The 27,823-nt window shown below is 32.5% G+C and overlaps 3 protein-coding genes across 3 annotated transcripts; all 3 read right to left on the bottom strand.

Moving 5' to 3' along the window:
- Nucleotides 1-1,513: 1,513 nt before the first annotated feature.
- LOAG_00512 (hypothetical protein) lies at nt 1,514-13,522 on the bottom strand. The gene is made up of 28 exons (XM_020445454.1): nt 13,422-13,522; nt 10,680-10,878; nt 10,098-10,246; nt 9,680-9,826; nt 9,183-9,368; nt 9,018-9,072; nt 8,572-8,681; nt 8,388-8,473; nt 8,141-8,239; nt 7,611-7,708; nt 7,307-7,471; nt 7,045-7,174; nt 6,809-6,927; nt 6,397-6,493; nt 5,863-6,039; nt 5,574-5,693; nt 5,254-5,361; nt 4,932-5,106; nt 4,652-4,732; nt 4,396-4,534; nt 3,948-4,117; nt 3,604-3,723; nt 3,324-3,494; nt 2,993-3,116; nt 2,715-2,769; nt 2,478-2,571; nt 2,076-2,184; nt 1,514-1,815 (listed from the first exon to the last, which is right to left on the bottom strand). The coding sequence occupies exons 1-28, from the start codon at nt 13,458-13,460 to the stop codon at nt 1,712-1,714; spliced, it is 3,426 nt and encodes a 1,141-aa protein (XP_020304089.1). The 5' UTR covers nt 13,461-13,522; the 3' UTR covers nt 1,514-1,711.
- A 4,648-nt stretch (nt 13,523-18,170) lies between these two features.
- On the bottom strand, nt 18,171-18,924 carry LOAG_00510 (hypothetical protein; the record flags this gene model as incomplete). Its single annotated transcript, XM_003136050.1, has 3 exons — nt 18,171-18,413; nt 18,510-18,623; nt 18,865-18,924. 3 exons carry the CDS (start codon nt 18,922-18,924, stop codon nt 18,171-18,173), a joined length of 417 nt encoding a protein of 138 aa, XP_003136098.1.
- A 294-nt stretch (nt 18,925-19,218) lies between these two features.
- Nucleotides 19,219-27,223, bottom strand: LOAG_16381 (hypothetical protein; the record flags this gene model as incomplete). Its single annotated transcript, XM_020449035.1, has 20 exons — nt 27,037-27,223; nt 26,313-26,524; nt 25,913-26,007; nt 25,476-25,649; nt 23,716-23,892; nt 23,374-23,505; nt 23,095-23,229; nt 22,679-22,805; nt 22,398-22,475; nt 21,883-22,060; nt 21,586-21,669; nt 21,404-21,514; nt 21,154-21,201; nt 20,862-21,008; nt 20,477-20,656; nt 19,986-20,115; nt 19,791-19,855; nt 19,595-19,702; nt 19,463-19,522; nt 19,219-19,374 (listed from the first exon to the last, which is right to left on the bottom strand). The coding sequence occupies exons 1-20, from the start codon at nt 27,133-27,135 to the stop codon at nt 19,219-19,221; spliced, it is 2,496 nt and encodes an 831-aa protein (XP_020307489.1). The 5' UTR covers nt 27,136-27,223.
- Between the last annotated feature and the right edge of the window lie 600 nt (nt 27,224-27,823).

The following is a 27,823-nucleotide window of genomic DNA, read 5'->3' as shown; positions in this document are numbered from 1 at the left end:
CTTTGCACTTTATCTCATGTGGCTCATTTGGCTCGATAGGAACTTTGGCTTCAAATAATGCATATATTCGCCAAACAAAAATCAATTTATCATTTGAGAGTTATAAGACTAAAATGAAAGGAGTGGAATTTCATATGTTCCAAATTGAAACAAAATGAAATTCAGCTTAGCTTCAGAAGATGAATGCGTTGAGATTCAGCAGTCGTCATTATGATCATTATCTTTTGGTGCATCTGAATCTATCATCGTAACCTGCAATCAGCGCTCTTCCATGTACATTAGCAACTCCAGACTCATCTTTTAGTTTCAATTCTCACAGAATTTATTCTATTTGATTGATCTCTTATCAGATCTTTTCATTACTTCATCGTATTTAGCTTCAACATGACTATTTCTCGCTTCATTATGCAGTTTTCATGTTTTCTACCGTAGGCCCCACCCAGGTTTGCATTCATTTTTATCACTTCCTTTTGTTGTTATGTGACTCGTCTAGAAATATCATCATTATGCTTTCCATGAGATCGTATATTCTGTCCTAATGAAGATATAACAGATATCAGTAATCAATTCTATGTCCTTTTACTATTCACAATCGAAATTCTTTGCAACAAATATTGTTCTTCATTCCAAAGATTACTTCGATATATTTTATCTTCCTTCAGCTTACACTTAAGCTTATTAGACATTCAACCTTGAGCTTAAGTTTCTTCCACTCTTATCAGTAATTCAAGAAGATAAGGGACAATAAAATCGAAGATCCTTGTTGTGACTGAACCAGAACAACTCAATTAGCAGGAATATGGATGTAACAGAATCAAGATTCTGAATGCTTTTGGTGGTTAATGCAATAGTATTATCAACAATTCTAGAGTAGTTATTGTTATTAGCAGTCAGTAAGGTATAAATGATAGATCAGAAATTTGAGGAACGAACTGAGAAATATGTACATATGTACTCTCTGCCTGAGTAGCTAAACTAATCAATAATGTATTAAGATCAGTGTGAAAAATTGCAAGAATACCATTAAACATTTTTTGTATTCTTCCATAAAGCATCCAATTAACAGCAATAACACGAAGAAAGTGAATGGTGCATCACTTCTTACAATCAAAATATACTGTTCGAGTTGAATTTTGTCCATTTGCCATAATTTTGAAATGTAGTAACCCAAAATATCACAAAAAAGCCTTAATAGGAGAACAATCACTTCCACCATGTCCACCGCTTCGGAAAACCTATTTTGTCCTTTAAGGTATAAACTGAAACAAAAAAAATTTCGGAAAAGGAGTTCTGTAAATTTAAACAGTTGGCGAATTTCACCACTGATCACTAAATAAATTAATCTGAAACAATAAATACTATGCAAAATGAAGAAATAAATTCAATATAGAAAAGTAGCTGACTCAAGATAGTACCGGCCATATTCACCCTACCAACGACTTTAGCGTGTGAATCGTAATTTCTCCAGTGATTAATCACTTAATTCAATAATAGAAGTTAGCTCAATGAATTCACAAATCCTTACTTTCTTTTGATATAGTAAGTTTCTCCTATTTCATTTCAGGATATATTCATTGATTGCTAGCTAGTTATAAAACAAAGTTAAGCGAGTAAAAACCGTAGTTGCACAACACGTAGTAACTGTAGTATACAATAAAGAAGTGCTGGATAGTCAGCCAATTTTAAATTAAAAAAAGAATCATATAAAAAATCAAGCAGTTGAAGTGAGAGTTTCTGCTCCAGCTCCACGTACAAAAAGGACTCGCGGTAAGCCTGCTGTAAGCTCCTCTAAATAATGCAAATAATCTGTGAAACCTAAAAATTTGAAGTATTTTATAATAAATTCATGCAAATTGTACAACATTTGGAAAGAATCTATCGTTTTTTTTTCACGAAATCAGATTTAAAATCGGTTGGAACCATAAAAGTAATACAAAAATACTACAACTTATATTTTGTGTATCTAGTATTGCTACAAATTAAGATAATGTACAATGAAATTTGAGATGCTAGTAAACTTCCACTAGAAAGATTTAATGTATCGATGATAGTTATAAATTGGATAAATATTAAACCTTCTTTCACTTCGGGAGGTTTTGGAAGATTAAGTAATATCAGTTGGCTTTTTTCGGATGTCCTCCTAAACAAAGCATTCAAACGGGTAGCTGTGTGCATTTTGTGAACCTGAAAACAGCATTCGTTAATTTTTATATTAATCATACGGTTATTCTGTTTTATCTGCAAACAAAAAGGAAAACTTTTCCACCTTGTTTCGTTTCAAAATACAATTTCATACAATACAATTTCAAATGCAATTTCTTTTATATCACAAATTACATGGAGGAAAAATGAAGCATAGATAGACATAATCTAGATTATCACAAATGAAGCACAAATTTGAATCAAGACCAAGTTCAGACTGCCAACTTACGATAAGGAAAAAAAAATTAATCGATCATAAAAGTGGGAATGAAAACCTTTCGCCTGTCTAAATTCTGCAGGCGCCTTATTCTTTCATTATCATATTTGATATCCTCATCACGTATTCGCAGTTTCTTCACAATTTTTCTCCTGGAGAGTAATAAATAGCCTCAACAGAATTAACGAAGCATCCAGATAGCAGCAGCAAGTTATCTGTGCTACAGCTGCATTAGAGCAACATGGCGTGATTGCGATAAAACTTGCACAGATAACTTGAAAATTCGAAAACAAACCCTAATTCTGTCTCTGTCGGAAATGTCTGAACATTTTGACTTTCCATTATATTTACTGAAATAAATCTCATAAGACGAATGTGGCAATAAAAAAGTGGGTAATATGGAAAAAAAAGGTGATCCAAATAAGAGCTGTAAGAAAGGAGGTCTAAAATGATACGATTCCCCAGAAGAATCTGTAAATCACTTTCAAAATTTCTACAGCTCTTTTCCTACATTAAACTTGTGAAGGAAATGAAGATTTTTAAAAATAAAAATAAAAATAATATAATGATTACAATCCAAATTAACGTCGTCGGTGACGAGATCTTCATTGGTTTTACCATAACCGTTCTCTTCAACATCGATTGTGGTGATATCGCCAGCATGTTTTTCAACACAGAAACGATTTTTTTTCAGAGGCTACAAGTGCACAAAAAAACAAAGCATATGAGGCATGAGACTTTACACCACTGCCGATGGAGTGTCTGTTTTCCATAAATATCCTTTATCGAAATTACGAAGAAGCTCTAAGGATTTTCTATCTCTAATTATCTTCATCTCTATATTACTAACTAAGAATATCATGAATATTTACTTTGGTTAAGATAGCAAAAACAATAATGGAACCTCAGTGTTATCGACATCATTTGTTTTGTCACCAGACTCCATTAACGGTTTACTGTTTTTCTCCATCATCGCAAATCTTCTCGCCTCACGTGCCATTTGACTCCTTTCTTCCATCATTAACGTCCGCTCAAAGTCGGACCGTGATATATTAGGATCACTCAGTATGTCCACCTAAAGATAACATTTACTGTCGTTCATTTGTCCTTCGCCTATTTTTTTCAACATCAATGCCCTAATCAATCTTCCAGTGATAATGAGTTCACGTATTTAAAAAGTAAACCTGCACAGTAGCATCAATGCGCATCGCTTTCAAATAGAAATTAATCCTACCAATCATCTCTTTCTTTTCTTCACTATCACGAGCAATACCAATCACACGCAATTGGCATCCACGCCAAACCTGAAAGTGTTATCTCAATTGATAAGTCGTGGATTAAATGAAAGAAGAGCATTTTCTATGTAAACGTTCCAAATGAATTGCTCGATACATTTAGTACAAAAAGAAATTTTAAATAAAAATTTCCATTTTAGTCTATTAGTAAAAATGTCCAACATATTGTAGCAAACCAGAAGTGAGCTTATGTTTGCACCAGCTTCTATTTGACTCCTGAATAAAACGCTAACCTTGTGATTCAGTAATAAATGAGCTATTAACCCAAGAAAGCCTCGATCACGAATTATCCAGTATGCATCGACATAGCCTTCCTTTACCGGTTCAGTTATGTAGGGAAAATGTGATATTTCTTTTGCTACGAGGAGACACATTTTCATGACATATCCAGCATGTAATTTGTCTAAAATTGTTCATTCATTAAAACAAAAAGACTCAAGATACGGATATATTATTACAAAATTTAAATATTCCTCATCGAAACGATAATAAGTAACTTGAAGTTCAGATTTGTTCGCAAAGCATTTGTTCTGAAAGCGAACAACTGCAAGCTATACACGGTTGCATGATTTTTCTTACAAACAAATATAAAATTTTCAGATGATATGCAAAGCAAATAAGGGAAAAAATTATAGGTAATTCCGCAGCGATTCTTATTCGAAATTGCAAAAATAAACTAACCAACAAATGTTGAATATTCTGAATCTGGTGGTTCGGAGGGCCAGTCTGAACTATATTTCGGCCATTTCAATAGCAGTGTATTCGGACAAAGAGCACCGACTCCAGTACTCTGGATAACTGTCGAAATACTCCCACAGATCTGAAGCACAAAAAATCTTTACAAATCCTCTAGATTATTTTTAATTACATGGATTAAAAAACTGCTGCCCTTTTCACCTTTCCCATCATCCATATTTCAAACAATGTTTTGTAATACCTGAGATTCGCCATATACAAGAGTTTTCGCAAATCCACGAAGCTTTGCTTCTTTCATATAATATTTTAATCGCTTTCGTATCTAGTAAAAATAATTGCTCTGCATAAGAAAATTATTATTCCCAGCACTGCCATATCTTTTTATATTAAAAAAAAAAAAAGAGAAGAAAAAAACATTAGCAGCTGTTGTCGAAATATAAATATTTTTATTAAACACAGTGGAAAATTGATGAATTTAAAAAGTAAGGATTCCAGCAAAAATAGGAGATCGAATGATTTACCTCATTAGCACTGTTTCGATCATTTTCATCGAAAGGATTGCCACAAAGGAATGCAACGACTACGCACAATCCTTGACTCGCTTTCAGCTGTGACGCCAAATGAAGCAATCGCTTATAGCGTAAATCAGTCTGATCATCCTGCCATTTTAGTGCAAAAAGAAGTAGCAACTGCGGCCTTAATATATGATATATTTCAAGTATGACAACACATGAAGAGTATAAGGTATAGAAGATTTGATGGGTTTTCAGGGAATAGTAACAAGGAAAAGAAGAAAAGGTAGCAAGGAAAAACTAAAAAAAAGTATGCGTTTGAAGTAATCACCTGAAATCTTTTGGATGTGATGCTTCGCTATCGTCTATCGTTAACAAAGCTTTTTGTGCAGTTGAGATTGACACAGCCCGCATTCCATTACCCCATTCTTTGTTTGCTCTAAATTATGCCTTCAATTCCTGATTAATAAACAAAGATACATATATATATCTGTTCCTTCAATGATTTTATCACTAAGATTACAGGAAAAGTACGAAGGAAAGTGAGGTATATTTTTGACCATATTTTTTTACAAAAATGATGATATTATTACGGAGAAAGTATCTGAGAAGTGATTCAAACTGAATAATGAAGTAAATAATATAAGATACCCTCTGTACTCCGTATATTTGTAAAGTGAAAAACAGAGAAGGCATGAAACAATGGCATAGTCCCAATGCGTCGTGAACATGATGAAAAAGCACAGAAATGCACCAAGCAGAGCAAGTGACCTGAATTAAATATTTTCTCCGAGTGAAGCAGGCTTATTCCTATATGAAACTTTCATAAGTAACAATTGCAGGAAAAAGACCGATTGAATATTAAATGAAAGGGACAAGGAATGAGTACCGTCATGCTTCGATACTATCCAACCGACTAGTCGTAAAGCAAAGCACTTACCAGTGATAATATCTATAACGAGGTCTCCAGTTGGGTGCCTTGACAATAGAATGCATTGCACAGATGACATTAATAAATGCATAACACATCAAGAAGAAGAAATCAACGACAGCAGCAATATGATCCATTGCACCAAGAAGTATTGCTAATTCAGCAATAAACGTTGTAATCAGTAATCTGTAACAGGGGCTTTCAAAATTATGTGTAAAAGTATGCTATCCCATAATTACATACTTTAAAAAAGCAGTTGAAATCAATGACCTGGAAATTTGTGTAGGACAAGTGTGCACTCTAATATAAGATGAAACAGTTCAGAAACGTTAAACGTAGAGTTGGTTACGATTGGACATACTAATGAATAATCAGAATTCCTTGTCCTACCACATATACGGTGGAAAAGGAATTGCAACTTTTTTTTGAGGATATAAATGGTGTAAGCTTTTATATACGATACAAGAAATTAAGTACACAATGCAATTAAGACTCTCATTTTGTAATTCGATTGTATGAATCGACAAAATATTTAGTACATACCCATGGAAGGGTTCATTTCTTTTCGTCAATTTCCTAAAACTCTTTAACTCTGGTACCACTTCGTCTTGTGCTATGCACTGCAGTAAACGAGGTGCGCCTAAAATAAAGGATAAAATATCGATATGATATGACAACAACGATTATTCGTTACGAAGTATTTAATAATTTTTTGGGAAGGAAATAAGCATTCTAATACATTAAATTATGCGGAAGAACATTATTCCGAGGAAGTTAACATGTTGAAATTTTGAGAGAAAAAATTTTTTTCTAAAATTTTTGAAAGAAGTATTAACATTTTTCGGAAAAAAATTTTGAAAAAAAGTAGTAACAACGTTATAACGACGATGATCATTTTAAAATGAATCTAAAATTCATAAGTGCTGAAAGAAAATACATAGAAGAGAATACTTACTGCATAAACATTGAAGGGCAGCTCCAAATGTCGACGTAAACGAGCCGATTAACAATATCCAGTGACTTGGCCAAGCCAAATTTGCTACGACCATACTACCTGCCATCGATGCTCCATATCTTCAAACATAAAATTTGTTTGGAATTTAAGTGCTACAGCATAAGCATAATTAGTGTCCACAGATCAAACAAATAACTATACAGAGATGGAACTGTACATAATATGCATGTACTTACTTGTCCCGTAAGACATCTCCATCGATTGATGCACCAAAAGTTAAAGCAAGAGCAAAGTAGATCAATGAAGTGGTCAACTGCGCCCCCAATGTACCTGACGGTATTGATTTTTGGGCATTTTTGAGGTCTCCTAAAATTTCACTCGATTTATCAAGTTTTTACCTTCAGAAGTCACTGAGGTAAATGAAAATATAAAGTCCCAAAATAATCTCCTTCTTTTGTTGCTGGCCAATATATTTTAGGAAATAAAAGACAACAGTACCGCTCATGTTAGCTCCTGTTAAAATTCCAGTAACTGCCGGGAAATAAATAGCCAGTAATACGAAGAATGTAGTCTGCATTTCTTGGTACACTTCTGCATGGGTATTTGCTGCCTTTCCAGGTTTGTATTCACCAGCTTTCATATAATGAGTTGCTTTCAAGTTTTCTGCAAATCCGAGTCAAAAATTATAATTGATAAAGAGACTAAAATGAAGTTTAAATTCAAACATCTATTAAAAAATTGAAGAAATTATTCAGAACTACCATCAAATTGAATGGAACAAGAATTTGAAACAGAATAGGACCTTTTAGAACACCGCCAATAAAACCAGGATAACCATTCACGCATTTAATAGGTAAAAAACATGTCCCATTACTGCAGTATTCTGTAACAGTCCTACTTCTGAAAATGAAAATCCATAGTTTATAATGCATGTAAACATATTTGAATATTACTTCAACAAAATTTCGCTGGCCAAGAAAATGCAATGTTAATATCACTATTTTGATCTAAAATTACTTAAAATTGAAACTTCAAAATCATGTCTGATATAAGGTAATTCCTATCTAACATAAGGTAATTTCTCTGAGCTGAAAATATTACAATGACCGCTAATTTTCAGTGCAGGAGCTAACCCATGCTGATTTAGAATGACCCGACTTTCTTTGCTCCCAGTCAATTAATCTCTCGTGATCAGAAATTGGCACCTCCAAATTTCACCAGCTGTCATTAGACAACAAATCATATAAATTCATGGAAAATTTGGAACCTTCAGGTTATACTTTTAGTTGCTGATCAAGAATACACGATTTCCTACAATTATTAAGAACTAACACATATTTTTCATTGCAGTACTTGCAAATGTCCACAACTGAGATATTTTGCGGCATGAATACTTGTGCTTGCAATAAATGGTCACCTATTTTGCATACCCTGAAGCGAAAGATAAACGTCATTTGTACATGCCTAATTCTTTCTCGGTTCGTCATAAGATTAACTTTAATTTCAGGAATTATCGATGAATAGATGTTACGAGATTTAAATTATTCCTCGTTAGTAATAAAAAAGAAAATTTTCACACCTTTGCCCATTCTCTGGACTGATTGATTTTTCGATTCCACCAGCAATACAGGATAATATCGATAAAATAACACATAAAAGTGAGATCTGAAGGTAAGGGAATAAGAATTAAAGTAATGACATTATCAAGGAAATTTGCAAAACTCAACGTTTCACTCTAATGAGTATGAAAATTACAAGCGTACCGGTGCAAAAAGCTGCACAAATCGTACACCCATTGCTACAACAACAAATTCAAGCAATAATAATAATGTAGCGTATATTCGTAAGTTATGCGACATCATACCAAACATGTCTGCAGATAGTAAATTATACTAATAATAACTTGGTGTTCATAAAACTTCCATATTTTATGCTAAGTTTAATGAAATTAAAAATGTATCGTAAAATTATAGAAGGATGAACATTGGGCAGTAAAATTACTGTTCATGAAATAAGTGATATACTGAGTTCCGATTTTTTTAGTGATGCCTCCCAAGTTGAATATCTATCTATCTGCGATTTTTGAGTATGCTAAGAAATGTACCACAGAGTATTGGAAATGAAATAAGACTAGCATCTACATCATCCGTCCATACTATTAGTAGTCAGCAACATTAGAAATGAAACAGAAAACTTTTGAATGTTCAACCTGTCTGTGACTGCACTTCTCTGCCGCCAATGGTAAGATCAGGAAAAATGTAAATCTGAAAGATGGATGAAATTTTTGAGTGATGAGTCGAAAAAAATCCATAAAATTATCTCGGAGTTAATAACTATGCTCAGAACACTGTTGGCAAAATATGATAATACATACCAATAAAATTTCCACTCCACCGACTAAATACATAGATGCGGCAACTGCATTTCCCAAATAGAACAATATGCCTATGGCTGTACCAAATTCTGTCCCAAGATTTCTCGACAACATATAATAGGCACCACCGCTCTTGATTTCTCCATTTGTAGCTATTGCTGATAAACTGATACTGGTGATGAAAGTCTAGAGCGAACATTGGTAAATCTTTCACAGAATTAAACATTACCCAAAACTTCAGTGAACATTGCGATGATCACTAATGGTGTCTTATGAAAAGGAGTGGAAAAGTTTTCTCAGAAATTAGTACAGCGAAATTGCGGTAACGGCGGATTACATTTATAGTTAATATAATAATCAGTAACTAATTACCCATGAATAATAAATATTATTTGATAAATGGAGAAAGGGTAGTTGAATAATTTTACCTCCCTCAGCTTTACAAGCAAAGCTTAACTGATGATCAGAATCAATATGAAAAAGGAAAAAAAACATACAGTTAAACAACAGAGTGCAAGAAGTAGAGAAGCTTGTGATATGCCAGCAATTCCAACAACCCAGAAAAGACGTATAAACATGGTTACACCCAAGATATGCTGAACTGTTGGCAAATATACACCGAATAATGTACCCAAATTTGCCGACTGAAAATGTTTCACTTTTACAGAAGTTTTATTTCAAATGCAAGTAATTTTCGTATACCATAACATTAGTAACACTAGAGCAGTGGAAGAAGATACGATGTCAAATATAGATAGATTGATATCCTCTAAGAGATACTTGAAGTGACAAAAAATGAACGATTGTTGCTTAATTCATATTCTGATTCAATTTTGAATGGTGGTTCGAGTTCAACAATTAAATAAAGAACTATTTTTTTTAGATCGGTGAATTAGTTCAATTCAGTGAACATACCTTCCCAGATCTTTCAAGTGCCTGAGGTTGGGTGAAAACCTTCAAGTACTGAGAGAATAGCTCAGCTGCTGTATCCTCGAAAAGCTCCAAATTTGTATGTCCCATGCTTGGCTTAATTTCATCATCATTCGCTGAAGATGCTTCCTCATCTGATATAAATAATTCTATAAGTAACTGGTCTACACATAAATTAAATATAAGAATTGAAGAGATGGCTTTATTTTGATGTAAGATAAAGAAATGAACATTAGATGTACAAGTAAGCCAAAACTGTGAAACACTAGAACGGTGTTAAATCGTTCCGATTTAATTAATGACTTCAGTTATACATCGATAGTATCCATAGTCATTCTCGTATCCCAATGAAGTATCTTTCATATTTCGTCCATAAATTTGATAAAAAATGAAACAGAATCTCAAAATTTATGTATATTTGAAGTAGTATAAATTTGAAATTAAACCAAACTTTCTGAACTAGTTTGTCATTCAAAAAATGGAAACCATTTAAAGCTGACCATTCTCCGATGGACAGTTAATGGCAAGATACTATGGTCTTTATGAATCATCCATGTTAATGGTAACCTTTGATGGTGTCATCGATAGATAAAAGTAATGAAACGCCTTCATGGTAATCATCATCTTTCGTTCGTAATGCAACCTCAGCTTCAACATGATCGTCAGTAACATTCAGTGGAATTTCTGCCGTTACGAAATCTTCTGATAAGCTGATCTTCTGGTTGCTATTCTCGTTGAGATGATCCGATATATTATCCATTGATCTCTAAACAAACCAGGACGGAAAGGAGACATGTCCGAGAAAGGATATTTAGAAAAGATAGACTATCTATCTGTTGGTTTATCAGTTTCATTTGAAGAGCCAAGATATTGGTGTGAATGATTACCATAATATTCTCAACGCAGGTATGAAAGAGTGGTCAACGAGAACGGAATTTATCTAAGTACTTAGGTAACACGTAGGTGATGATGATTATCTAGGTAAATTCTCTGTACTTACCTAACTCTATACAATACCTCTTACTCATCGCGCTTCTTCAGGTAGAGCACAAAATACAATCTTCGTGAGTTTCCCTTTTGGGGTGACAAAATTTGCATAAATTTAGAGTTAACGGTAAATCATGGTCTGCTTATACATAACTTTAATAAAATTACCAAAAAAAATCATAAGCACGTAATACTGCACGTATATATACCTTACATTTTTGTAAGCTTATCCCAAATTAAGTTCATGTTATGTGACAAATACATATCCACTCTAATTCATAATTTCACATGCACTTCGCTTATTCCATACTGTATTATACGGTATTGCTTCAACTTACCCAGGCAATATTTTACACTGTTTCAGACCGCAGATGCAATAGTCTACTCTTTATTCAAAAATGTTCCGGTTTTCCGTATTCATTTAAAAAAAATATCGGTACTAAAGGTATTAATCTTTGCCAAATATATGAACCATATACTCCATTTCCATATATGCGAGAAGATAATCTTGTCTTTATAGTATGTCATATTAATGAAGTAACTTTATATTTACAATATACTTGGACTTACAGTACACCCAAGTATACTGTAGCTAGTCGCGATAAAATTGTTGGAGTAGTTTCTTCTTTTATTGGAGAGATAATTGTGAATGGAATTACTGATCAGGAAACGGCAAGCGATCGGTCTTAATGAGTTAATGAGTCCAAACAGTGGTAGATCCGGAAGAATGGAATGTATCGGATCAAGAATTAGGGTATCACGGGCTTCTAGTATTATCTTAGCACCAATAAACAGTGGATATATACAAACTGAAAATCTGAAAGTGGGATAAATCAAAGATAAGTGGAGTAAATGGTGCAAGACGTGGTACCAGAGTCTTATCAGATATACGTAAGTAATACTTATTTCAGTTATCACATTTCCTAAGGAAGGCGTTGCATCTTAGACGAGCTATTTTCGTAACTAGTTGTGTTAAAACATTTTCAAACTAAGGGAGGAATTACGGTGAATATAGGTGATGAAATTAGAGATCTTTTTTAATTTTCAGGACTCTGCTCAAATTTGCAAAGAGATTTGCACACTGAAATTGACTACTAATGGATTGGCCGACCGCCCACCCTTGTCCACTCTACAACTCCCAGATGTCTTCTTTTCATTAGTGTCAAGTAAAAAACATGAATTTGTTCGATCATTTTGTCCTTATTTAAATTAAAATCTTTTAGAATTTTAATTTCGATTTTTCAACTTCCAATTATAATCAAGCATAGTTTTAGTTTGAACTAAACTGTAACATATATTCCTGATAATAATATCAAGCTTGTTTATTATTACTGATAGAAACTGGCTTATTGTTGTTAATTTCAAGAGAAGGAAAACTCAGAATAAGAAGTAAGTTTTCGTATAAGTTACAGAAAGCAAAGATTTGAAGTTAGTTTTAGTCAGAGGTTTAGATAATGAAAACTTTGATATTTTGGCGCTTCTTCGAGAAGTGAGAACTTTAATTCTTTAGGGCTTCGTCTTTCTCATTCTCATTTCGAACTTGATTAAATTCTTAATTTTTTTTTCAGAATCCTCAGTTTCTTAAATTCTACATTTATTCCATTTTTTGAATTTGAAAAAAAATGTATAAAGTAAAGAAAGTCCAAAAAAAAAGTAAGAGAAGTAGGGGAAAAAATAAGTGAATTGGGAGTAGCAGTAACATAAAACCAAAGTCTTTTATTTAAATTCCTTAATTTTAACTAATATGGATTAATGCTAAAACAATATGCATAGGTTGAAGAGAGAAATGAAAACGAATGAAGAAGTTGATTTTTTTTTTTCTACTTAATATTAATTGAATTAAGAAATCGAAGTGAGAAAACCCAATAAGTTTTCAGGTTTCAAGAAATTTCCATTTAATACAGGGAAGACATTGCGGGAATATTCTGATGAACAAAAAGAAGAGGTTAAATTTTCGAAAAAAAGAAGAAGGACAGAATATCTGCCTATCGACTGTATGAATGGCCGTTTGAAGAGAAAGTGAAATGGTTAGTGAAATGGTGTCCTATGTTTCACTGCAAATTTTAATAGATATTTAATGATTCATGATGAAGGACATTTTCTTTCCCTCGAAGTTTATTCGAGAAGCTTAGTAAGCAAATTAAGCGGAAAAGTAATCAATTAGCCGTAATAGAAACGTTTATAACAGATAGGAAAAAGTGACACAATCGTTGGAACAACAAACAGATTTATGAAAATTTTATTTATAGAAATTAATAAATTTTGACAAGGGAATTTTGATGAAATGGAAACTTTCAATATAAAAAGATGAAAGATGCCTACCTCACATCTGGAAAAAGTTGGAAGAGGGAAAAGTCCCATCGTTTCTCATTCCTTTCTTGAAATTCGTCGTACCAAGAAATGCGCAAGTGTTATGTCTACAAAAAACGAAAAGAAAAAAAACTGCATCAATTAGAAAACAATGAAAGTTGTACAAATTCACGAAATATCGATTAGTTTTATTATTTGAATAGATTATTTTCAATATACTGATGACGACCAACCAGCCAATAGCTCAATTACCTAATAACTTCGGATCATAATATTGGCACTTTTCTTTCAATTAAATGACAACGCTTCAATTCTACATATCAGCTGTTTGCATCATTATCTTGCTTTGTTTATCATGTTAAAACCAATTCTAATAACAAGTCATATGGTGTTATGCTTAAATATTGTACTAATGAAAACTTTAGATGCTTAACAATCTATGGCTTAAAATGAAGGTAATGAAAATAAGTGAGGCAATTTACTTCATTACTTATCTTTCTTTAATTTCTCTCATCATTTTAGTTCTTCTCTTCTTGTTCATTTTCACAATTTTATTTAAATCACATTATAATTAGCGCTTCCTGCAAATACATCAATCATTTTTCAAATGGTTTAAAAAGAAAAAATAGCAAATAAAATAAAAGGCGCAACAAAGTCTCGTTTACCTTAAAAGTAACACTTTGTGCAGTTTATTGCAAACATACTTGAGATATTTAGCATTACGCTGCTTGTCTTACAGTATGCTAAGGCTTCATTTCTTAAAATATTCCAGCCATTGAAAGTAATTTCTTTTAATTTACAATTCTCAATAGTTATTTTAACCTTTCGTCTATTTTCAGGATAACAACTAAGGCTACAGTAATACGCAAAAAATTTCCCATATATCATTTATTTAAAAAACAATTTTGTTCAATTCTTTAAAACCCTATTTTAATCTCAATGAAAAGACTGGAGAAACGTAGTAAATAAAGAGTAGATAAGAAACTTCTACCCTTCTTGATAAGTTGATGAAAACATAAACACTAAATGGAAATGAGATTAGATATCATCGATCCCTTAGGAAAATGATAATAAAAGTCATTAAGAGAAATACATGTGGTAAATGGAATGAGATAAAAAGTGAAGTGGGATGAAATGATGAAGGAAAAATAGGCATAAATGGAAAGCTATCATATTCAGAGCTTAAATTCTTAGCGAAATAAATTTTCCCTTTCCTTTCAATGTGATAGCAAGTTCGAGCTTCTAGCATCTATTCCTGTCAACTGATTTTCAAACATAAATGAACTTCTCCAATCTATCCAATCGTAATGTTTGCATATGTAAAATCGAAATGTTACATAATCATAAAGATTGTAATATGATGCATATTTTAGGCATGATATTGGCCAAGAAGAAAAAGAGGTCAATATGAGTGAGTCATCAGGCTACAATGAACAAAAAATGGACCATTTTTGGACATTCCAAAAAAATGGACCATGATTATGTAACATTTCGATTTTACATATGCAGGCATGATGACATTTTCAACATTCCAAACTAAAGATTAACTTCCCCTCTCTTAATCCTTATTAATATTAGAATCGATTTTGTAAATAGCACAAACTAAATTACTACTTTTGAGAGGTGTAATTCAAACTCTAAATTAGGCTTTTTTTCCTGGATGTTCTATCCATTTTTGCTATTTGCTTTATCAGTGGTTGTTTTAGAAGGCAAAGAGAGAGACAGACAAGAGACATCTTGTAACGGACGATTTCATAAAGATGTAAAAGTATGCGATATAATTAATGATGTGACACATCAGGAAGCGAATTTCAAAAAGGAATTTGGTTATCTTGAAACTGTTAACATTTTCCTCAAATCATAGTTACATGTTTGATGAGGATTTTTAAAAACAATCTGAAGACAATTTTTGAATTTAATTAAATTGTATTCGCTAGGATCCATCCAGTGGATTGATGAATATATGGTTTTACGACCGCATAAAGGAAGACTCACAATGCATTTATCAAAGTATTTCCTTTTTTTTTTTGTTCTTTGACTTTAATGGGCCAACAAACGATAACATTTTCTTGGCTAGTTTTTCAAACTTTTAAGAAATGTTCCATCTTGCACTATGATGAAATATCCAAATGTGAAAGACACATATGTGGAAAAGAGACCAATGAATGTAATCAGAATCAGAAAAGAATTGCAAAGTTTTAAAATGTTCAAATGATGGGATTAAGAACAATAAGGTAGAAGTATCAGAATATTATTAAATAACTTAAGATCTGAAATATCATTTGCATTAAGTATGTGTTATTAAATAGTAAGTAACTTTCTTTAATAATTAGTAAGAAAGGTTTTATAGATAATATGAAAAGTTTTAGTAAAATTAACAAGAGAGATTTTTATATTTATAATTTATCACATTTTTTTTTCCATTTTCCTATTTGAAAATACCTACTAATTAGTTAATCATTATTAGTTGTAAATTTAGAGAAATCTCTAGAAACAATTACAACGTGATAAATAAAAACAAAAAATGTCGCGTCCATCAATAAATTTCAAAAAAAAAAAAAGAAGCAAAAAAGATGACACAATCTTAGCGGATGGATGGATGATTTGTCATCGTTGAAACTGGCTGGTGGAAGGGGTGAAAATATTAAATGGGCGATAGATAGCGTGTGTATGTTTGGACAAGATAGTAATGCTGCATTGGATGACTCCGCTAGGCGCAGATTGTCCATACGCTTTGCTTCCCGCTGAATTACAACAAAGTGAACAATGGGAAACAATTTTCTCCTTCACCGAATTTATAATTACTCTAATCGAAATGGGAGGAGAAAAGAAATTCAGTTTATTATTTAACAGCTAACCCAAATAGTGAAATGGGAAAATATGTAGAAATTGAACATTTGTTCAAATTTTAAAAAATTTAATTAACAGAATAATTCCATAGAGATAGGCTTCAACAATCTATTGCATCACTGTTACGTGGCTAATATCAGAACTTTTCAGCAATTCTATTACGTGATTTCAAGATAGAATAAAACATAGTGAATTTGAGGAGCAAGTATGAGATAACTGAAAGGGAGAGAAGATGATAGTAGTGAAAATATGAAGTGAAATTGTAGGTAAAATGCGCCTGTCATCTGGCCATTATGAATATCACCTGTCTGCTCAATGGATAGATGTTTGTTGACTTGCATAATCGATGGATGTTTTCTTCCCTCCATCTAGCAAAAGATAATGAAACTGAAGTTTATGCCAAGCATTACCGCTTTGCAATGCTTTGATAATTGGCTTGAATGAAATTTGACGTGGTGCGAAAAAAGAACAGAAATGCTTAATTCAATCAAAAGTGAACTTAAAAGCACAGAAACGAGCAGAATGGGCGACATTAAATGCTTCACATTCCAAGAGCATAAGGAGGAAATTCGAGAAAACCAATGACCTACCCAATATAATGACTATGACTCATTCACTCATTTCAAGAGTGCAAATAATGAGCAAGCTTGCATTGTTCGCCTCATTTGAAAAGTGCGAATTCGCTTCCATCAAAGGATAATGATAATGTTTTACGACAGAAATGATAATTGATAACAGTTCCGGTCCATCTGAACTCTTCATTTAGTGTTAACCTTGACCTGATGAATATGAATGCTGCAGAAAACGAAGAATGCTTCATCAAAGATAATGAGCATATTTAATTATTGTGACAGAAGTGATCAACAAATGACCAATGATAACACTGAAATATGGTCATAACAGGATCTGAAATATTTGAATTTTGCTCTTTCAGTAAAGTTAAATTCAATCGTAAGTGACAAAATGGGTTTCAGCAGTTTCCCAAAATATATAAATTGTGGAGGTTTTTTTTTCGGCAGATTTTTGGGACTGCTGAGAAATTAGTCATTAGTCTTTAATTTCAATAATGTTCAAGGAAATCAGCATTATGTAAAGCTTAATAACAGTTTCAATAATGAACGCCTAATGTACGTTTGACAATGTGACACGCATCTCCATTCTAAATTTGTTCTTATATAGCACTCAATAGTACACAAATGTGTTTTTTAGATTTATCAAAACAATGACTGCTTATTTGATCATATCCATTCTGTAGGAATCATATAACTTATCGAACGAGCTAATTTCTTCATCCCATTCATTGATCTCATTTGATTGATTTTAACCCATCTTAACCTGACTATTCTTAAATGTTAATTTCAAAAGATATCGATCATCTCATAAAATATAATATGCTTATATCAACACCACTGTCTATTGCAACAGTTTATGAGAGCCAACACAAGCAGAATTATTTATTTAGAAGACATATTTAGCATTGCATAAGAATTATCAATAAGTGATCACACTATTCATAGATTATCCCTGCATTTGTGAAGTGATATTTTGAGGGAACACTCAGACTATCCGGTAAATTCATCGATCTTTATTGCGGTCTTTGTTGATGCCGTTGATGTGATTTGGATTGTTCCTGTTAAATAATGATTTAATAAGACTATCTCTGAAATTCTCAGCGGCTTTCTTCTTTAAGTACCACATATTTTCCGATAATTAAGGATGAGTCATTAAAATTAAATGCAGTTTTAGCATTATTCGTTTGTTAATACAAACGTTCATATCTTCCGTTTCCTTCAGTTTCATGTTCTCCTTTATTATCTCTATAAACTGTTGGCAGTTTCTGTTATTCGAAGAGATCAAAGCAGGATATTTCTCGAAATTAATTTTTCGAATATTTAGAAGACATTCGATACTTTAAATATTTCGAGAAAAAAATGCCTTTTTTGAAAAACTGCTGTGATGGCGCTTTAATTTCTCAGTTGGGATCGAAGAATCATCAGGCGCTGAAGTTATTGCGCCTAGAATTCCAGCACGGATATGCACAGATGGCACTTTTGATAACGTTGATGATAGAGGTAGCTTAACAACGGGTTTCATTGTTTTGTGTGAGACATCTGCCGGTGATTCCGAATTATCTCTTGCATGTTTCGCTTTATTCTAAAACAGAAAATTTTGGCAACGTAATTTTTAATTTATTGGTCTTTTTTCTCCAACCAATAAATTAGTCGAATTTGTTATGAAATGGAAATTAACCTGTCCTCCAAGAGCTGAAGTACCACTGGCTCCCCTTGTCACTGATTCTGATGTGATCTGGGTTTGGCTTTGCTTCAATATGGGCCTCACTACTGACTTTGGCTTATTCCTCATCTGTAATAATCTTCATTCAGTTATGCTAGATAATTAAATGAAATTGTCAGGGGATAACACCACCAACCATTAACATTTTTTTTGGAATGTATCTAACCTGAGGAATTGGCCCAGCCTTTGCACAATTGGTATGAATCGGTAATGACGACGCTAACAATGAACAGTTGTTAACAAAGAATTTTAGAACTTAGTTAATTAATTTAATTTGGAGGTAAATGGCAAGAAACAATCAAAAACTGACCTTTTCAGGCGTTAGTTGTGACGCTGTTTCGATATTTGGCAAATCCATTTGATTTCGCATTGTTGCGATTACTGTATGCGTTTTTTGCCGTTCAAAAGACTACCAAAAGATTTTTTGTTGGGAATGAAATTTTTGAAGTGAAAAAAGTAAAATGATGTATAATGAATTTTCACAAAATTACTAAGCAAAATTTGAACTACACGGTCATTCCGGATATGTGGAAGCAGTAAAGATTATGGATAACAATGATTCTGAATAGGAACACATAAGAATTGAACTTATCCCATACAGCAGATAATTAATGGACCTTAAGATTGCCATCTTCATGCTGCTTTTCATTTTTCGCCGAATTACTTATCGAATCTGTTCCAGTATTTGTTTTTTCTCCGCATTCCGCTCTTTACGGCGCGGAATCTTCGTTTTACCCGAATTCAAACCCAGTTTTCGGTCCACTTGACGTGGTGTTGAATGGCTACTGCGTTCCTTTACACTATGAGTTCTTCTGTGGATCTAAAACACAAACGATTGTCTAGAGAACTGACTGATATGAAATCGTCGAAAGTGCAATCTTATCATAATAAATGAATGAATGGATAACGTTATCCTCCATGGGATCGATGATATATTGCGGTTCGTGCGGTTCGTGTTCCTCCACTACCTGTATCAATCAATGCATTAAAAGTTATCTCTTGAATTAGATTAATCAGAAAGGTTAATTGTAATCAGTTACCTTTTCACAGAAGGAAAATGGTCGTGATCGATCTAACGATCGCGTCCTCTCCTTATAATTGGCAGCGTTTATTGCTGCTACACCAGCACTGGACGATCGTTTGTATATCTATAAAGAATTCAAATTTACCAAGTATTCAAAATAGATCGATCATTAGCAGATATCCTTACTAATGGACATTGTCCTATCAACATACCCTGCTTAAGCTGGAAAGTTTGGGTGGTGGAGCTCTGGCTTTACTCATTTCCACAAACAGACCACCTGCAACAACAATAATAACAACATCAGTTATTTCATGCATTCTGTTTCTTTACGAGTTATATATTTCTATTTGAAACTTTTAAGGTAAAGATGGAAAATATCAGCACAAGCGACTGAAAAAGAAACTAACATTCCTGTATGCGACACTGATCCTCCACACTCAACAGATTCCATGTCTTAGCCTTTACAACAGATGCCGCATAATGTAGCAAATGCTTATCGGTTAAGTCATATAATCGTCGAACCAGTGCTATGAATCGCTGCAATTAAAATATTTAAAGGAGGAGGATAGGCTTAAGGCTTTATTATCTAATATAAAAGAGGCCTGAGACCTTACTCTACTTCGACAACTCTCATCTTCCCTGCTTTACCCATCGGAAGTTTTCTGTTTTAGGCCTGAATCGCAATCATATGATAATTATCCGCGTAATATTCGATATAGATTATGATTAATAGATATCCTGAGTTTATTGAGAGGTAGAAATACTGAGGAAAGAAGTTTCTAGTAAAGAATGAAACTTAAATTATGCAAAAAAATGGAAATAAATGTCAAATCCCAATGTATCATTGATAATTAGATTGTGCTGTTTTAAAACGAATGCAACGATATTAGTAACTTACTGGATTCCATTCATTGTGATCTATTTGCCGTAAAAGATTTTTATTTGCTGATTGTTGACTGGCAATGGTTTTTAGCAAATCACTAAGGTTAAGATACGTTTGTATCGCAATATCAGCTGATAGTGTGTGCACCATTGGCGGAAATATATCCTCTAATACTATCAAATTCAGTGCCAAACCCTATAAACTTCAGTATAAAGAAGCTTAAATAAAAGTTACTTCGAATTTTTTTTAAATTTAATTTTTCATTTTTCAAAATATTTGTAAAAAATGTTTTTAATTTTTAATTTACAAACAAATATATTTCAAGAATCTTTCTTTTTTTTTGAAATTTTCAAACTCTTTTTTTTTTCAGAATTAAATGCAATCGACGTTGCATACTTACTTTACCCTGCGCTTTAAAAGATTGTGATGCAATCACAAGATCGAACGATTGCAGTAGGAACTCCTGAATATATTCAATAAGATCATTCACTAGACATAGAACTGCTGCTGCAACTCCAGCACCGGATTTCAATCGTGGCAGTGATACCTGATCAAAGAGGTAAGTAATTAATTAACAGTAATAGCATCTTTTTCCAGAAGACTTAATTATAATTTATTGTAAATTATCAAAGAAGGAATAATGAAAAATGTAAAACAGTTACTTGAAATTAAAGCAAAAGGAATCGACAGACCTGAAGTCTTTGACAACCTAACAATACGTCTATCAACGATTCCTCGTCCTGAATTTGTAAATTATTTTTAAAAAATTTCAATTATAGTTTTTAAGAAATCGAAATTTTTGTTGTACTCAGTTATGGTAAAATCTACTTTGTCATATTATTAACTCTCCACAATTGCTTGACCTCATTTTGACCCTTAATCTTCCAATTTAGTTGAAGCTGATTTTTTAAATTTGAATTTGAAAAGAAAAGAATCGCTTACAACATCCTGAACAATAGTTTCAAAACATTCTTTCTGCCAATGTGGATTCAAATGCATGAATACACGACTCTTCCAAATTCGTGAAAAATGTTTCGCTTGCCAGGACAGAGCCTAAAGAGAACATTTTGAAAAGAATTCATTTAATATGCAAAAAAAAAAAGAGATAAATAAACCATTGTGACCTCTTTGTAGAGGGGTTGTAAAGAACGTATCGCATTGAATTGTGGGAGAGCGTCAAATACCGCCGATACACAGGTAGCACATGGCTGCAAATACATTATTTCAGTTTTTGCATTTTTAATTTTTTAAATTTTCAATTTTTAATTTTTAATTTTTCGCCTTTTCCTATATCGTCCGCCGAAATTTCCTCAGAAAATTGTGGAGAGAACGATAAAGACTAATTGCAATTATCTTTAATCAATTTCCAATATACAAATTTCTCTCCTTTTTAGCATATAGATCATCACAATAAAACCGACCCGATGAAAGAAATGACATTTTGTAGCTCGGAAGTGAAGTATGATCACTTGAGTAAGACTTTCCATGTTCAAATGAGTGGCTAATGAAACAAGTTCCCAGACATCTACGTCCTCACCGATTGATGTTAAGCCACCGTATAGAAATGATATGAAGTAATGAACTGCAGTTCGAGAATACCTTGATTTACAAAATCAATTAATTAATCTTGGCAAACAAATGTCCTGCTTGTGAGCAACTTATAGGACCATTTTTTGGTCAGTCTATTTAACAGTTAACCGGCGGTTACTTAAGTATTTGACATTCATTTATTCATTTATCTTTTAATCATTCCTTGCTATCATTTAATAATTGATATTGAGCATTTAAGAAATTTACTTATTAATTAGTTTAAGTAACATTTATTTAGCCATCTCATTGTTTCCATCAATAATACACCTGCTATTACAAGCTACTCCATGCTCTTCCTCCTTGTTTTCATTAATTAATGAATTTAACAAATTAATTAACAGCTTACCCTTTCAATTCGATGTATTCATATTGTCGATTCACTAAATGATCTTTGAAATATGGACAAGTGGCTGATAAAATACACCTGGATTGTAGATAAGATCATTTAAAAAAAGATCAATTTTCATAAAAAAAAGTAGAATAAATTCTCGACAGTTTTAATGGAATTTTTAAAATAGAAGGGAGATTTTCGATAAGTTAGGGATATATAACAAGTTGGATTGGCTGATAAGTGTTAGCTGATAAATATGAAGCTATCAACTGGAACTGTTACAAATATCGACAAACCGATGCGCGAATAATTCTCCATTATCAGTCTTGATAATAACATCTGTATCAATATTGTTGAGGTACATATTTAGGAGGTCCGCTGCCAATTTACATGAGGGATTTTTATTTGCGGTAGACATCGACACTAAAACATTTTTCAATTAATGCAGTTGTTACTCCTTTTTTTTCAATAATTTAAATTTGAAAATCAATAAATAATGGAATTAGTATTTCATTTCGAATTTGTCTGTTATAAATTGATTATCACAGTTCGAAATACAGTTATAACGTTCTCGATGTGATTCTTTTTTGTTGTCAAAAGCGCCATATTGAAACGATATTTAATAACGAGAACCGACCTGTCATTATCTTTTAGTCATAAAATGTATGTCATAGAGAAATTTTTCTTCAGATCAAGCTAATAGTTATTATACCCTCATGACTAGGTGTTAGATCAATAGATGTCAACGAATTTAATGATGTCATCGACAATCGTTTGGCCATTATTGCCCGACTGCGAATACTTTCTGGTCCTGGAGCACTGTGCCACATTTCAGGATCGGTGTTACCTGAAAAATTCCCAATAACAACTTGACGATCAGGTTTAATTTTTTAATTTATACATATGGGAGTCAATTCGCTTATATTTCCAGAAACGATGCTTGATAAAAACGAGATGCATAAAAAGAACTAGGCTGAAATAAGCGAATAACCTTCTAGGCCAACAAACATCTGAAACATATGCTTCTTTTGCGCAGATGTCACACACTCCATCGAAGTACTATCATTAGTAGGTGTGCTATTATTACTTGTTTCATCGAATTTGTTGACGCAGATGAATGATGCTGGAATATTGTTGACGAAGTTATGCAAATTAGAATAGCACTAAAATATAATTAGATATGCAATGAAAAAAGAATGTTGAAAAAAAAAGTTTAATGTGACAATTTTATCAAAAATATTGGTAATTGTGAAAATTCATCTTAACAGCAATTGATAAATGTGAGATGAATCTGAAAGTGATTCTAAGAGATACTAAAAACAAAATAACATACGACTAAGTGTGTATTCTTTCAATGGTTGTTCATTGGAATCCTCTTGAACAGATGTTGTACAACTTCCAGGTAATTCCGATGATGACAGTGAGGTACACATCGGTGAATCCATAACAGCTAATTCTTGAAATGATGTCATCTCTCGTAATCGACCAGCATTTTCTGTTGTCTTACTTACTTAAATTTTGCTTTGTTTTATGTTATTGAAATATTCTATCAGAAGCGAGTATCAAATTGAAGATGGATAGTTACCGGTACGATTAAATGTTTATAATTTGAAATAGTTGTCGAAGAACAATTCAGGAGAGGTGGGATGTTAATTAATGAGCAGTTTAATAATTTAATTACCACTTCTTGCACTCTAATATACTTACAGAGTTTGTAAAGGTGAAAATATAAATTATAAAGCCAAAAGAAGTGCTATTATCAAAGATTATACTTCAATGATTTATTGAGTGTAAAAGGGTCAACTTCTTTGGCTAGTTAACCTATGCTGAATTTTTTATCAGGAAATTTTTCCATTGCAATAGGTCATTTGGACATCAGGATTCCTTTACAAGTGCAGCACGTCTGTCAATGAAGATGCCTATTTTAAAAAGTTTATTGTTCGGAAGATATAAGGCCATCTGGTTCAATCTAAACATCGGGAGATATCAGGCTATCTGATTCAATCTACACTAATGATAATTTTCAGACTAGATCGATAAGTCTTTTCGAGTTGTTTGGAGCATTTCACTGTAATATGACAATAAAGAAAAATTCAAATTTCCGCAAATGTTAGTTCCTATAATACAATTTCAGGAATTGAATTTGAATTTCAGGAATTCATTTAAAAACTTTCCACAAACCGGAATTATTCAGACAGTCAACAGTTCATTTGTTGGAAAAAAAAGAACGACACATTTTGTAGTCTTACTCCATGCTTCTTCAAAGGCCGGTAATTCGACAATTGATTGATAAAATTCTAAGAAGCGGAAAACTTGTAAAATATAACAACACCTTCCCACGATGCACATTTTAAATGTAATGAGTAAATATGCAATCCATTCATTCTTTAGACTCATTTTGGCATTTGCTTGGTAATTATCCTAGGCCAGAAGTTTCTATCAGTACACAAAGTCTATTCATTTCATTCCATAGCATTGATGTTATTAGCATCTGTTTGGAGACTGCTCATTATCCATCTTCTTCTTCAACTAAAACATCTTTAAACAGCCTAATGTGCCAGCGATAGAGCCTAGACCTCTTATAGATTCAAATTTTCTATTTTATCTTATTTACATGCACGTTAACATTTAGCTTTTAGCTGGCATATTATATTTTCTTCCAAAGTTATTTAAGTTTCAAATTTCCTTAGAATTTTTCAGGTGTTTAAGTTAAAGTTTTTTAAGGTTTTAGCAGTCGATTTTTTAAATATTTGAATCGAATAACTTGTTAGCGTTATCAAGCTTAATGGTGAACTTTCTGAGTAGCCAACCACGAAATAAACTTTGCTGTGTCACTAGACAGCTAACCACTGACCAGCCAAACATTGTTCATAGAAGAAAAAAATAATTTTGCGTAAAGTGAGAAAAAAAATTGTTGGAATTCTACGTGCTTGCTGAAAAGTTAATCTAAGAATTGTTATTGTCACAAACATAAAATGCTTGAAAAATTAATTTTCAAGCATTTATACGTTTCAATTTTAAGTTTGTATATGACACGTTTCATGTGATAGTATGTGATAATCATAAAATGATGTTAAATAGCTATATCCGAACCCGTGTTAACCATGGATACAGCTTCAGAAAATGCCAATGAATCGTCCCATATCGCATTATTTTTTGATGTATCCGTTTCACCATTATCATCTACCTGTATCAAACCTTCCGTACCCATATCCTCAAATTCGGTTGACTCATCCATATTATTGTTGTGATGCGATTCCTCACCTTCTATAAGCACCCAACTCATTCAGGTTCATGCTTACAAGCTTAAGTTAGTAAGCATAGTTTGCCATGCTTAATGCTAAGCAAATAAGCATATTATCGTTTATAAGCTGTTTTGCTCAATCAATAAAGCAAGCAGAAAAGAAGTAAAAGGAATTTATAGCAATTTAATTCCCTTTTTAATTTACACATGTATTGAAAAAAGACATGAAAATTGCACCTTTTTTTTTTCTTGACAAAAATAATTAAATTGGAAGGAAAAGATAAACCTTTGTGATGGTTGTCATCTTGTCCATCAAACATCTCTTGATCAATGATACCATTTTCAGGTAGATTTGACGCTTCATCCTCCGTATACACAGCCCTGCGGATAATCATCACTATTAATTACTCTAATTGTTTTAAAAGTTCATATAAAGAGAGTGGAATTAGAAAAGAAAAAAAACATTTTTAAAAAATACCCGTTGCCGTTAAACGTAATTTCGGCACTGTACATTATTCTATACTTGAACTTTTAGGGTTAAGCGTTAGTCAGTTTTGAGATTAAAAAAAATATTTAGTTTAATTTGGTTATTAAGTTCAGAAGCGTTGGCAATTAAAGTAGCTTAGATATTAATCCTAAAATGAAATAATTGTTAATTACTATTAAATTGTGCAAGAAAAAAAAACCTTATAAAAAATTTTAGACCAGCAAAATCGATATCACCTACTGCAACTTCAAGTATTCCATGAGTAGCCTCATATGGAGAAGCTTTCAGGGTTGGCTCAATATGCGTTTTAAAAAAGCCTGGAGCTCGTTGTCGTAGGATACATTGATGTGCAGGAAGTTTGCTTCCATCTGCTGCAACCAACAACACATCCGCATGCTCAATATTCCCAATCTGTAATTGTTGGATAGCTTAAAGTTCGTATAAAAATGATATTAAGAAAAAAAAAGTAATTTACAACTTGAAATTATTTTTTCTGAAAATATTAAATCAAAAATAGATGTTATAAGGTTGAAAGTATCAGAAAGGATCCTAGATACTGAAACTAATTCTGTCACATACCTTGGTGACAAATTTGAGATTGCAATGATGAAGGATCCAAGTGGTATGAAATGGAAACATATTTGATCGCTATGAATGAAATTCATTCCTAGCATTTCATTCATATAGCAGCCAGGATCAAGAGATGTACAGCTGTACAATTAAATGGAAATTAACTGCCGCATTTTTGTGGGACAGAAAAATATGACCTTTAGTTTAGTCAGGAAGTGTATGACGAAAACTACCAAGGGAACGGAACAGGAAGAAAAATCTGCCAATTTTCCGTAATTCCGGATTAGTCATAGCAAAGTTTGGCGTTTGTTTGTTTTTTTTTGGCAGAAAAAGGTATATATTTAATAGCTTACCAATGTAGCCATATTTGCTCGTAATTGTTTGGCAAATTCAAGTTGAATATGTTGACGTTGTGCTTCATATTCTTTCCATAGCGTCGCTGTACAGCGCATCTGTCATTTACCAAACAGATTTTGCGCCAATTACAGTTTCTTCTTGGAACATTAACGAAATATCGGACAATAATGAATTGCTATAATTGTAGCAGTTATTATTGGTCAAAATCATTTCCATAAATAAATATGAGACGTCATTAGCGCCAATGATGATAGTAATAGATGGGGACAAAATAGGGAACTGTTGTTCACTTCTGTAGGTTTTTCTTTATGACATTAAAGACTGAGATGATCAATGTCAACAAAAAAAAAAATTCTGAATTTAATTTGCAAGCCTTTTTTTCTTCTTGTATTTGTAAGTAGAAGGTGTTTATCAAAAGAATTAAATTATTAATAAGTTTCAAGATAATTTTAATAAATTTCTAATGCAAATAGTAATCAACCATCGAAACCCGTATGTACACAAGACGCAAAATATGACCTAACACTTTTAAGACAACTTGAAATCGTAATATCAAACAAAAGAATTTGCAGTGGTCATTTATATAAGAAAAGATGAATGGTCATCATCCCTTTGGAAATCTTGCCTTTCCTTTTATGGGAAACGCTGACCACTTATTTTTTTTGCTAACGCGAAGTCTCTTCCTCGTTGTATATATTAGATTTTACAAAAAAAAAATCCCATACAATTAAGCAAATTTTGTATATTTGATGAAAAATAGACAAATAGCATGAATAAAATGAG

The sequence above is a fragment of the Loa loa genome, assembly GCF_000183805.2.
Source record: "Loa loa unplaced genomic scaffold supercont3.2, whole genome shotgun sequence".
Taxonomy (NCBI): Eukaryota; Metazoa; Nematoda; class Chromadorea; order Rhabditida; family Onchocercidae; genus Loa; species Loa loa.
The sequence above is the reverse complement of the archived record's forward strand: the minus strand, read 5'-3'. Positions and strand labels throughout refer to the sequence as shown.

Bases quoted from the DNA above. Each gene is read 5' to 3' on its own strand.
- LOAG_00512 (XM_020445454.1), bottom strand. From the start codon at position 13,460: ATGGGACTTTTCCCTCTTCCAACTTTTTCCAGATGTGAG. The intron at 4,535-4,651 runs GTATTACAAAAC...TTTGTGCTTCAG, and splicing joins TTGTATATGGCGAATCTCAG to ATCTGTGGGAGTATTTCGAC. The intron at 4,118-4,395 runs GTTAGTTTATTT...GAACAATTTTAG, and splicing joins AGAATATTCAACATTTGTTG to ACAAATTACATGCTGGATAT.